Raw genomic sequence first — 13,306 nt, forward strand, 5'->3', positions numbered from 1 at the left:
AGCAGCAGACACTGACGTGTGGTTTAGTTCAAGGCTTTTCAACCTTGGACGCACATTACAGCCACCTAAGGGGTTTCTTAAAAATACTCATGTCCAAATACTTCAACAGACACTTTGCTAAGAGAGGATCCAAATGGCTAATAAACACACGAAAAAAAGTGCTCGACTGTATGGTGTTAGTCATCAGGGAAATGCAAATGAAAACCACATTGCGATACCATTACACACCCACCCGAAGGGCTCACATAAGACAGAAAATAGCAAAAGCTGGCAAGGATGTGAAGGAGCCAGAGCTGCCATACATTGCTGGAGGGAGTGCAAATCGGTACAGTCACTTTGGCAAACTATTTGGCATAAGGTACTCAGGCTAAACGCGTTCGTATCCATACTAGTCCGGCAATTTCACTTTTACGGACGGATCCAACAGAAATGCATACGATTGTGCTCCCACAGACAATCGGGACGCTCAGAGCAGCAGGAGTCAAAATAAACCCGGGCTGCAAACAACAACCCAAACACCCAAATACCCACCAACAGTGGAATGGACAGGTAAACTGAGGAATGTCCATAGGGGTGCCCACACTATGGCAATGGCAATGAACCCACTACACGGATAAGCAACAGCTTGGATGACTCTCACACTGTTGAGTGGAAGAAGCCAAACACAAACACATATAATGCTGTATGATTCCTTCCACATAATGGAAAGCTCCAAAGCAGGCGAAATCAGGCGTCTTCAAACTACGGCCTGCGGGCCACATGCAGCCCGCAGAGGAGTCTGATCCGGCCCGCCAGGTTTTTTGGGCAGTGAGCGCAGCCGAAGTGTTACAGTAGGAATTAGTAGTTCATATAGTCCGGCCCTCCAGCTCTCTGAGGGACCGTGATCTGGCCCCCACTTTAAAAAGTTTGAGGACCCCTGCTACACCCTATTAGGAGGGAGCATGGCAAACACCCTCTAGAGCAGTGTTTCCCAACCTCCTCTCATGATGAGAATCACCTGGTGGAGTTGTTAAAACACAGATTCCCGGATCCCAACTAAGAAGTGCTAAACTAGAATTTTTGGGAACATATAGGTAAAATTGTATACTTAACTAGTGCTCTAAGACAGATTTTATATACAGAGCACTAAGTTAGGTATGCAATTTTACCTATATGTTCCCAAAAATTCTAGTTTAGCACTTCTTAGTTGGGATCCGGGAATCTGTGTTTTAACAACTCCACCAGGTGATTCTCATCATGAGAGGAGGTTGGGAAACACTGCTCTAGAGCACAAGCAGATTCTGGTGATGTTCTGTTTCTTGATCTGGTTGCTGATTGCTTGAAGTAAGTTCACTCTGTGAAAATTCATGGATCTTCACACTTAGGATTTGTGTTTTTCTTCTTCTTTTTTTTTTCCTTTTAATGTATGTTATCCTTCAATGAAAACTTAAAAAAACTCAGATCAATTCAGTTAGTATCTGCGGGGTGAGGATCGGCCCATGCACTAGTATTTTTTAATATCCTAGTGATTGTGATGTGCAGCCGGGATTGAGAGCCGCTGGTGGAAGCTTTTGGGCAGAGCAGATGCACTCACCTGCAGTGGTTCTGAGGAAGGCACCCCCAGCTGGGTAGAATGAGGTATGGGGGTGGTGGGGATGGGGTAAGAGGTCCGCCTTTGCTGCTGTGAGCAAGCCTCCTGCAGGGGAAGGGGAAACGCCGTAGCACGCTGCAGGTGCGTGTTGCTTCCCCGACGGTGTCTGCTGAAAGCCGGTGGCAGCATCAGTTTGGTGTCTAATGGGAACGAGGGGGGCTCCGCCCCACCCCGCCTGCCCCGGGACGCGGCTCACTCAGCGCAGCTGCTCCGGGGTCATTTGCAGAGAGGTGGCAGCTGGCCTGCCCAGGCGCTGCTCCGAGGGCCAGGGCACCGCGGAGGCTCTGACACCTGGCGGGGGCGGGGTGGGTGCGGGACCCGCCCAGGCTGTCTGTGTTTGTGGGTGATAGCCAACCCTGGGCTCCGTGTGAGGCCCAAACGCCCTGGCCTCTGGGTGCAGATGAGGAACTGGAACGCTTGCTGCGGACCGCATTGGTTTTGGCCCAAGTGCCCGGGCTGAGAGTATCCTTCTCTCCGTGTGGTTAGCGGCAGCCACCTGAGCAATGGCCACGCTCTGGCATAGTCCGGTCAAGCTACAGGCAGCTTGGACAGGACAAGACAGGACACGGGTTTACACACGACACAGGTGTCCTGCCCACTGGGCCCCACCCATCCTCCCAGAAGCACAGCGTCCGTGACCTGTGACCTTCCTGCTGTGGGCGGGGCCCTGGGAGAGGCTTCCCGCAGAAGCTTCCCCCAGCGCTCCGGACCCCCCCCACCCCCCAAGCTGCGGGCGGGCTCCTCTGGCATCGCGTGTCCGCCTCCCGGCATCGCGTCTGCAGGACAAGAGGGAACAGGACGGGCCTGGGTCTCCTGCACCTCCGCTGGGAGGGACGCAGCGGGGCCTCGCAGGGCTCAGAAAGTGGTGGGCTGGAAGAAGACAAGCTAATCTGATAAAGGCTGCATCCCTTGAGGGAAGCCATCACGCATTAAAAACTAACACACCGTCTCCAACTGCCCGGCCTCCGTTCCCCAAATTAAAAACACACACAGTCCGGCTGGCGTGGCTCGGTGGTTGAGCTTCGACCTATGAACCAGGAGGTCACGGTTCAATTCCCGGTCAGGGCACATGCCTGGGTTGCCGGTTCGATCCCCAGTGGGGTCATGCAGGAGGCAGCTGATCAATGGTTCTTTTCATCATTGATGTTTCTTTCTCTCTCCCTCTTCCTTCCTCTCTGAAATTAAAAAAATTTTTTTTAAAAATAAAACCACACACACACACACACACACACACATCCCTGGAAATTAAAGGGTCAGGAATCAGGAAGCGAGGCAGGTGGTAGTGGTATAAGAGGCCTCTCCACCCAAGTTGCCAGCCTCCACTTCCCTGGCTTCAGCCTCCTCCCTGTGAAATGGGGTGGCCCCCAGGCCTTCCCCCCTGCCCGGGAGGGTTGATCTGCTGTGGGCCAGGGAGGCCGGGCCCTGAGGGCTGGGCTAGGGCTGCCCTGGAGGGGACGGCACTTCCCTTGTCTGTGAAATATTACAATGGCAGCCCCTGCCAGCCAGGGTGGCACGGCCCCTTCCTGTTGTCTGTTTTAAGAAGCATTTATGAAATATTTCCTTTCTGTGCTTCAGGAAACGTGTGGCTAGAAAGAAATCTTGATTCTACTTTTTCCCTAGAGGTTTACAACGTGTGCTTCAGAGGGGTACACAAATTCAACAGCACGGAGGCCGGTAGGGTAAGGTGACCAGACGCTTTTGGCGGGACAGTCCCGATTTTTAACAATTTTTTTACATTGTTTTTTTTACAGAGAGGAAGAGAGAGGGATAGAGTCAGAAACATCGATGAGAGAGAATCATCGATCAGCTGCCTCCTGCACACCCACACTGGGGATGTGCCCGCAACCAAGGTACATGCCCTTGACCGGAATTGAACCTGGGACCTTTTAGTCTGCAGGCCGACGCTCTATCCACTGAGCCAAACCAGTTTGGGCTCGATTTTTAACAATTTGTCCCGAGTCCCGTGGCGTCTTTCCAAAAATTGGGACTTTTTTAAAACGTCGCGGGACGCGGGACAAATAGTTAAAAACCGGGACTGTCCTGCCAAAAGTGGGACGACTGGACACCTTATGGTAGGGGCAGGTGTGCAGGGAGCACGCAGGCTGAGCTCAGAGGAGGCCGCAGGACGGTGGCTCCGGAGGCCCCCCCACCGGGGTGAGGTGTGCTCTGGGCGCCAGTTATCCTCATCCCAGTGGACAGACGGGCACATGATGCTCCTCAGAGCAAAAGCATCAAAGAAGCTGCTGACCTGGAAGTACATAGGCCTGGCTGGTAGGACCGACCTGAGAGACAACTACTGTCACACGTAGGGGTGGGGGGGGGGGTCCCACCTAGACACAGCCTGGATGTCTCCCAAACCCCACTTTACCTTCAGACCCAGTAAGGATCTGTTATCTGGGAGGATAATTAAAACTGCTGACATTTTCCAGTCTGTTACATGTTTTCTAAAAGTCATCATGAATTCTCTCTCCTGGTTTCCTATTACTTACACGCTTCTTTTCCTTCTCAAAACACTCCAGTGCCGAAACCGGTTTGGCTCAGTGGATAGAGCGTCAGCCTGCGGACTGAAGGGTCCCGGGTTTGATTCCGGTCAAGGGCATGCACCTTGGTTGTGGGCACATCCCCAGTAGGGAGCTTGTAAGAGGCAGCTGATCGATGACTCTCTCATCATTGATGTTTCTAACTATCTATTTCTCTCCCTTCCTCTCTGTAAAAAAATCAATAAAATATATATTTTTAAAAACACTCTAGTAAGTAATATTTCCCATACAGAGAAGTAACTAGTCCATTACCCTCTGTTATGTATTACTAAAGGCCCAGTGCATGAAATTTGTGCAAGGGGCTCAGCCCTCACAGCCTCAATGCCCCACCCACTGGTCATTCCAGAAGGTCGTTCTGGAAGGCTGCTCCAAAAGGTCACCCCGCCTTCTGGTCTAACTGCATATTAGCTCTTTATTATATTGGACAGTTAAAAACTAGGAAGTGAACTTAAAGCACCATCCCATCCCTCATCCCCATCCGGAGTAGCCCCAGAAATGTCTCAGAGCTCCTGCAAAGGACTCGTAGGAGAAGCTCTCAGCCTCACTCGGGGACTATTGTCGTTTTAGATGCAAATCAGAAAAGGTTTCAGTGCGGCCAGAGGCCCAGCAGAAAACAGATGCACACCCCACAGGTGACAGAGGAAGGCCTGGGAACAGGGGTGAGCAGGATTAGAGACAAGGGGGGAGCCAGCACAGAGGGCAGCGGGGCCTGAGGGAGGTAAGAAGTGGTCACTAGAGCCCACAGAGAGCTGTGGCAGAGGCTGCTGGCTTTAGGGTGAGACCCTGCTGACCTGGGGCCTGGCAGGGGAGGGAGCTGGGGAACAAAGCACCCCAATATTCCTCTGAAATCTCCTGCAGTGTCTTCCACGAACCACACCCGGCTGGAAGCATGAGGTGCCACAGTCCACAAGGCCAAATGCTGGGAGGTGTGGAGAGGGTAGAAAGTGGGCGGGGCGGGGCAGTGGGGGGATCCCGGCACAGTCATCTGGTTTAACCATTGAAGGGAGTAATGCAGCCGTTAACGTGCTGTGGTGCGGCACCCTGGCCACAAATAAACAGGACAAGGGGCTGCCAGACACAGAGATGCCCACGTGAGAAGGTTTAAGGAATTTTATCACAGTGACCGGGGTCCCCATCATGGAGGGACAAACAGCTCTACTTAGCTTACTAATGCCAAGGCAAACATGTGTGTTCATAAAGATGACTCTGAATTTTTTTTTTTTTTTAATTAAACCTGGTCACTGTACCTCTTCACAGAGCTTTAACAGGGGAGGTTCACGATTCAGAAATATCTCCACCCAAAGGAAGGACAACAGGGCTTCCGGGCAAACAGGGCAGGCTACTCACATGCCCCGATGGCCCTTCTCTCCTGACGTGCCTTTACATGCCAGTCAAGAAATGGAATGGTACAAACCTCCAGAGCAAAGAGAATGGCCAAGGAGACACCAGTGGGTGAGAGAGTTCAATAAACGCTGGGAAGCAGATGGGGAATGATGGCTGACGTGGAGGAAGCTAGTCTCTTATGGGCCTGAGGCAGTCACTTCACTCCAGGCCCCTGGCAGAGCTCAGAGCTTGGGGAGACCAGCTATTATGGTGGAGGGGTCTGGTATGGGCGGGGGTGGGGAAAGGAACCAGGAAAAGTGGTTGGAATCCTCCCAGGTCCCACCCCATACTCCACCCCACACAGCGGGAGACTGAGGACAGTGAGCGGGATACTCAGGCAGAAGGGGAGGATGAACACAAGGATGAAACAGGAGGATGAGGGTGAAGTTTGAACATGAAAATATCCCCCCTCTTCATACCCCTTCCTGCCCAGGCATAGGTCCCCCTGTGCTAGAGTATGGTGAGCTTAAAACACACAGCCACACATGTTTTGGGACATTTCTTCCATTGGAAAGGTGGGTCTCTGCCTCCCTCTCTGAGGCTGGGCAGGCTTGTGACTGCAGTGGAAGCGCTGCTATGTGGCTTCCCAGGCCAGGCCACAGCAGGCCTTGCCATCCATGCACTGCCAGCTGCGACGTTCACCCTGAGCCCTGAGCTGCCACACAGAAGGTCCAACTGCCAGGCTGTGTGCCAGAGCGGCCATGTGCCTTCTTTCTGCCCACCACACCCAGCCTTCCAGCTCCCTGCCACGTGAAGAAGCATCTTGGAGGTGGATCCTTCAGCCCCGACAGTCCTACCTCGGCCAGCTGGGCCCCCCACAGCCACTCCCGCCCTCCCGGCCTGGGCCCCCAGACATTGTGGAGCAGAGGAGGGCTGGTGCCTTTCCCAAATCCCTGACTTGCAGCCCAAGGAAATGGCTGTTTATGCTCCTGGGTTCTGGGGTTGTTGGCCATGCAGCAACCACTAAGTGGAACAAGGAGTTAGAAGCTTCTCTTGAGAACCTGAATGACTCCAGAATAGTAGTTCTCAATGCGCAGATTTGCCACACACACACACACACACACACACACACACACACGCACCGTCGCCCCCAGAGGACATTTGGCAAAAGTTATAGATGGTCCTGATGATCGATGATCACAGTTCTGGGAGGGGCGTGGCTACTGGCATCTGGTGATGCTGCTAAACATTATGTAACGCACAAGAGCCCCTGACTCAAAGGAACTATTTGGCCTCAAATATCAGTAGTGCTCTAGAGAACAGAGTCTGACATTTAAGGTTTGTTAATGAAAAGACTGGCCTGCTTCCTACAGGGAAGCCCCAGCTGATAAGTTTTCCCCAAACACAGTTTAATTCAGCTTTTTATTGCTTCTTTCATAAATATCAACAGCGAGCCAGGATATTTGCCGTTTGAGGAAAGTTGAGAGAGAGAGAGAGAGAGAGAGAGAGAGAGAGAGAGAGAGAGAGAGAGAGAGAGAGAGAGAGAGAAAGTGAGAGAGAAAAAGACAAGTGGAAACAAAGACAACATAGAGAACAGAAAACTATTAAAACAAAACAAGGGTTAAAGAAGAAATAAATAATATCTTCAGAGGGATAAGAGGGAAATAGTATGTCCATATAATAAGAATGTAATATTATGAAAAAGGAACAGTTAGAAAACAAGAATGAGCATTGTATATTAAAAATAAGAAAGCAGCCTGGCTCAGTGGTTGAGTGTCGACCTATGAACCGGGAGTCACAGTTCCATTCCCGGTCAGGGCACATGCTCAGGTTGTAGTTTGTTCCCCAGTGTGGGGCGTGCAGGAGGCAGCCGATCAATGATTCTCATCATTGATGTTTCTACCTCTCTTTTTCCTCTCCTTTCCTCTCTAAAATCAATAAAAAATATATTTTGAAAAAAGAATTATTCTTTAATAAAACAAATAAGACAGCAAAAATTAAAAAACAAAAAACAAACAAACAACCAACAGAAGGCTGGAGGATAATGTCAAGTAAGATTTCCCAAAGAAATAAACCCAAAAGGCAAAGGGAGGGTAAATAAGAGAAAAAATGTTTTTCCAAAATTTGAAGGTTAGTCTGGTAGGTCCAACAGATAAAATAGAGAATTATCAAAGAACAGAACATTTTTTCCAGAACACAAGCACACATAACATACTATTAACTATGTACATTCACTACTGGTTTAACCAAAACTCATGTTACAGTCCTATGGGAAGGCTGTGGAGTAGAGACTGGAGGAGTTCTGTAGGAAGGTGCATTTCATCTACGAGGAGTCAACAGATGTCTACATCTGGTAAACCAAGAAATAATATAAACAGAAACAGAAACTAATAAGAGGGTGGAAAGAGGCTACTGCTAGAGAATGTAGGACTAAAAAAGGATTTTAACGTAGGATTTTAATGTAGGATTTTAATTATGAGCCTCTCTGCACTACTTTTTTTGTTAATATTCACAGGAGGATTTTTTTTCTTTAATTTTTAGAAAGAATGGAGGGAAGGAGGGAGGAAGAAAGAGAGAGAGAGGGAGAAAAAGAGAGAGAGAAACATCGATGTGAGAGAGATACATAGATTGGTTGCCTCCCACTCCTGCAACCCAGGTACATACCCTTGACTGGGAATCGAGCCCTTGATCCTTCTGTGTGAACACAGAAGGTTTACCAGATGTCGACACAGGTCAACACTCTAACCACTGAGCACACCAGCCAGGGCTTTCTGCATCATTGGTATTTAAACCATATGCATGAATTATTTTAATACATTTGATAAAATAGAAATTAGTTAAAACACAACAAGAATTGGAATGTGATGTAATTAAATTTATTTATTTTGAAAATTCACTTATTTGGATGATCCATGCCTCAAGAGTGCTCGATCAATTGTCATAGTCAGGCATAAACCTTGTTAACGTGTAAGAGTTTCTCCTGACGTTACTGACCAGTAGTGGGTGGGATGGGGTGGGGGTGGGGATAGGAGTCCACACAGCAGCCCTTGGGTGGGCCCTAGCTCTCTCTGTCAGCAGGCTGTATATGCTTGGACGACCTTGCTGTTGGGTACGGGAGACCAGGCTGCCAGCGAAGAGAGGAGCTAAGCATCCTTTTAGGGTGTGTATTGTTTCCTACAGTTTCAAATCCACTTGTTCATGACTCAGCTGAAGTTGTTTTAATTCACCTGTTTATGGCAAAGGCCCAAAAGAGTTGCTTTTAGGAGTGAAGTGGTTTTGATGTAAGAATGAAGTCAGTTGTGTCAGGATGTCCTTGTCTGTTATCACTGATAAGCACTCAGTAGCTCAGCTGCTCAGAAGCCCTGCCTGGGGCTCATCCATAGAACACATGGAAGAATTGCTCTGGCAGGTGGACATTCAGATGATAAATGCTGCGCGTTTGAGAGGAATATCTGAGTTTCAGTCCGGGCAAGGCGATGCTCTGCTGACTTAAAAACCTCTCTGAGGACCCTTGGGGCACAGGCACCTCGCTCTGTAAAGGTGGCTCTTTCTGGCAGCAGCACAGGAAGGAGATGGCCTTGCCCTGCACACTGGTGCCATCCTCCCCTGGCAACAGGCTCTAGCACCGAGGGACTTCCACTTCTCCCCCTGGCAGCTGGATGCCGGCTCAGTCGGCTGAGCATAACTTGCAGGGGTCCTCAAACTTTTTAAAGTGGGGGCCAGATCACGGTCCCTCAGAGAGCTGGAGGGCCGGACTATATGAACTACTAATTCCTACTGTAACACCTCGGCTGCGCTCACTGCCCAAAAAACCTGGCGGGCCGGATCAGACTCCTCTGCGGGCCGCATGTGGCCCGAGGGCCGTAGTTTGAAGACGCCTGGAAGGAACACCTCAATTAAACTCAGACTTTTCCCCTTTTATCTCCCCTTGCCTGGAACGAGGGAGCAATCAACCCATCATTGCTGCGGAGTGTGTTATTTTTATTGGTTTGTTAAGAGACATTAACCTGTATGCTATTGGTCTGTGTAGTTCCCTCAGTGGACCTGTGTTAAACAGTCAAGATAATCTCAGTCTCTGAACATGCGTAATTTTGCTCCCCAAAACAACTCTGGACATGGGCAAGAAGCTGGGTTTCTAACGGTGGGTGAGGAGCCCAGCCCAGGGCTGGAGCCTCAGGGCCCCTCCCAGGACCTGCTGGAGGCAGGTTGTCACCGCGGCGAAAGGTGACTGCACACGCTCAGTGTCCTCTGACCGGGCAGGTGGGCCTTGAGTCACCGTATCTCCTACCGGGGGCTCCCCCACGAGGGGCAAAAGTGAGTCACTTGCTTGCAGGGCCTTGAGTCTTACCTCTGAGGTGCACCAGGTAGGCACCAGCCCTCAGGCCCGACCCTGTTTTTCGTTCTTTTCCTTCCCCACCGCCTTTCCTAGTCCCCTCCTCCCGCCACTACCTCAGTCGCCCCGCGCTCTGCCCCGGGGGCTGTCAGCTGGCCTGCCTGCCAAAAGCACTGCAGTTTTTCATTTTTATTTATTTAACCTTTTCAATTGCTACTTCCTTTTTTATTACATCACCATTATATAAGTAATAAGTATTCCTTGTAGGAAAATAAGAAAATTTGGAAAATCACCCATAACTCTGACAACCACTATTTGTGTATAGATTCCCAGAATGAGTCCAGGTGTATACACAGGTAAATACACTGAGAACAAGGTTCACCTGGGCGTCCCACTGCAGAGCGCTCAGCGCGTGCCCAGACCCTGTCGAAGCCTCACGAATCCCGCCAAAGCCCCAGGGCTCTGTGAGGCAGGTGCTGTGCCCTTTTCCAGGCAAGAAGCTGCGGCTCAGGGGGAGCAGCAATCACTGGCCCGAGGCCCGTGCTGCTCAAGAGCCTGCTCTGGACTGCCACGCTCCAGGCGGAGGCCAGGGCTACTTTCCTGATATGTTTCATACGCTTCTCCCGTTTTATTTATTTATGTTTAAATATATATATATATATATTAAATATATTTTATTGATTTTTTTTTACCGAGAGGAAGAGAGAGGGATACTTAGAAACATCGATGAGAGAGACACATAGATCAGCTGCCTTCTGCAAACCCCGCCCTGGGGATGTGCCTGGAATCAAGGTACATACATGCCCTTGACTGGAATCGAACCTGGCATCCTTCAGTCTGCAGGCCGACGCTCTATCCACCGAGCCAAACCAGTTTCGGCCCATTTATTTTTATTTTTTTACTTAGCAATATATGCAAACATCCTTCTTGTCAATAAATATATACCTAGATCATCCTGCTGCATGACATGCCCTTTTGTGGATGTGCCAGAATTTTTTGTTTTAAGTTTTAAGTGTTTTTTATTGATTTTTATAGTGTGTGTGTGGGAAAGAGAGAGAGAGAGACTGAGAGAGGGAGAGAGAGAGAGAGAGAGAGAGAGACTGAGAGAGGGAGAGAGAGAGAGAGAGAGAGAGAGAGAAACATTGATAGGGTGCCTCCCATATGCACCCTGACTGGAGATTGAACCTGCAACCTGGGCATGTGCCCTGACTGGGAATCGAACCAGGGTCCTTTTGGTGCACAGGATGACCTCAACCAACTGTGTCACACAGCCAGGCAATGTGCCAGATTTTAAATGACCCATTCCTTTTTGTTGGGCTTTCTGATGTTTCCTTTTTTTTTTTTTCCCTTATCACAAACAATGCAGTTATAAATATCTTTGTACACACACATTTGCACAAATGTGATTGTTTTCCAAGGTCAATTCCAGAAAACAAAATTGCTTGGTCAAAGGCTACACACATTTTTAAAGCTGCCATTTTCCAATCACACCGGCACATGCCCTCACATCCATTACTTGCTGAGTACTTTCAGTTTTTGAACTTTGGACTGTGATCTAACAGACTGACAAAATCTCTAAACTGGAAACATCCTAGCATATTCCTCTAGATCTAGAACCAAACCAAGATGCTTAAACACACACACACACACACACACACACACACACACACTCACTCACACACTCACACTCACACTCACACACACTGCCCAGGCCTGTCCTGACTTCAGCAGGCAGGGCAGACCCTCCAGAGAGAGCGAGTGAGGAGTGAGGCCTGAGGGAGGCAGAGCAGGAGGACCAGGCTGGGGCCCATACCTGGTTTAGTGGAAATTGTCATGATCTCCCAAGGGAGGCACTGTCCTTCCGCTTTCCCAACCTCACAGCCACCCCTGCTGATTCACCCTCCACAGGAGCTGTCCTCCTGTCCCCGGTGCCCACACTCTATTCGGGAAGTCAACACAAGTCCCCCGGACCTTCACTGATCCAGTTGCCAGCACTTCAGCACTCCGGTCTTCCCCGAATCCCTCCCAAGGCTTTGAAAGTTGAGAAGTCCCGAACTATACACAGTCTCATTGTTCTCTTACCTTGGTGCCGTTTTCCTCCAATAGGCTGCAAACTGGCATCTGGACAAACAACAACAACAAAAAAAAAAAGGAGGGAAGAGTAAATGACTGAGGCAGAACAATGGGTGGGCCTTTGGGCAAAGCAAGCCTGGATGGAAACGGAGTGATGCATGCGTCTCTGTGGCGAGTCCAGAAGCCACTGAGGTCTGAGCTGGCTGCACGGTGGCCCAGAGCAGACACAGGCACCGGGACTTCCATACAGCGGTCCTCTCTTCTTGGGCATTTCCTTCTCAGTAGCCTGTGAACGTTCCCACACTGGCAGGAGCCATCTTGTCTTACCATCTTGTCTCAGGCCTCGTATAAACAGTAAGTGGCTGTTTCATACATTTTTTATTCGTATGGCCACGTATCAGATATCTACTGAGCACCCACTCTATGCCTGGCATCTACTGCTGTACCTCAGTAGATATCTACTGCTGTACCCCCAGAACTGTCCTGGGGTTCTGGGGGTACAGCAGTAGATAAAACAAGACAAAACCTTCTGCCCTCATGGAGCTTGCAGTCTGTTAGGAGAGACCAACAACCAAATACGTACGTAAATAAACTACAGAGCAGTCTGAAGAGGTGAGTGCTCTGGAGGAAAAATGAAGCGAGAGAGGGCGGGAAGGGAGCGTTGGAGCGGGAGGTAGGCGGAGGTGCCGACATTCTAAATAGTGTGGCCAGGGAAGCCCAGACACCTGAGAAAGTGGATTATGAATAAAGACCTCAAAGAAATTAGGAGGCAAACCCTGAGAATTATTGAGAATGAGCCGTTCTAGATGGAGGGAACAGGATGTGCAAATGCTCAGAGGTGAGAGTGGTGTAGCCAGAGAGTTGTGAGTGAGTAAAGGGGAAGGAAGGAGATCAGAGAGGTGGTGAGAGGTGCCAGAGTGTGCAGAGAATCAAAAGGAGGCCCCGGATAAACTTGAGCTTTGACTCAGATGGGTGCCACTGGGAAGTCTGACACAGAGAAGCGACATGATGTGACTCACATTTTAACAAGTGACCTGGACCCTATTAGAGAATAAACTGGGACGATAGGTAGGACACAGGCAGAAATCCTGGCAAGAGGTGATGGCGGCTTGGACCTGAGAGGTCGCATGGAGGTACTAGGAGAGGGTCAGATTCCAGAAAGTAGAGCCAACAGGACGTGTGAAATAAAGGAGTCCAGGAGGTGTTTGGCCCGTGGGAACGGGAGGATGGAGTTGCTGTCACTGAAGTGCAGACGCCTGGGGTGGAGCAGGTTTGGGGGAAGACAGGGAACTTAGTTTAAGACGTGTTAAGGATGAGATGCCTTTTTGATGTTCAAGTGGAGAGGCCCAAAGGCAGGCAGATATTTGCGTCCTGAGTTCAGAGGAGGGGTCCAGGGTGGAAATGAAG

General features: G+C 49.8%; 1 protein-coding gene across 1 annotated transcript in view; it reads right to left on the bottom strand.

The window, feature by feature from the left end:
• RAD50 (RAD50 double strand break repair protein) overlaps nt 1-13,306 on the bottom strand; it is a 186,442-nt gene that overhangs the window by 133,966 nt on the left and 39,170 nt on the right. The window contains exon 3 of the mRNA XM_045576654.1: nt 11,909-11,947. Within this exon, the coding sequence (XP_045432610.1) occupies nt 11,909-11,947 (39 nt within the window). The remainder of the gene's footprint in view (nt 1-11,908; nt 11,948-13,306) is intronic.

This window comes from Pipistrellus kuhlii, unplaced genomic scaffold, assembly GCF_014108245.1.
Source record: "Pipistrellus kuhlii isolate mPipKuh1 unplaced genomic scaffold, mPipKuh1.p scaffold_m20_p_8, whole genome shotgun sequence".
Classification (NCBI taxonomy): domain Eukaryota; kingdom Metazoa; phylum Chordata; class Mammalia; order Chiroptera; family Vespertilionidae; genus Pipistrellus; species Pipistrellus kuhlii.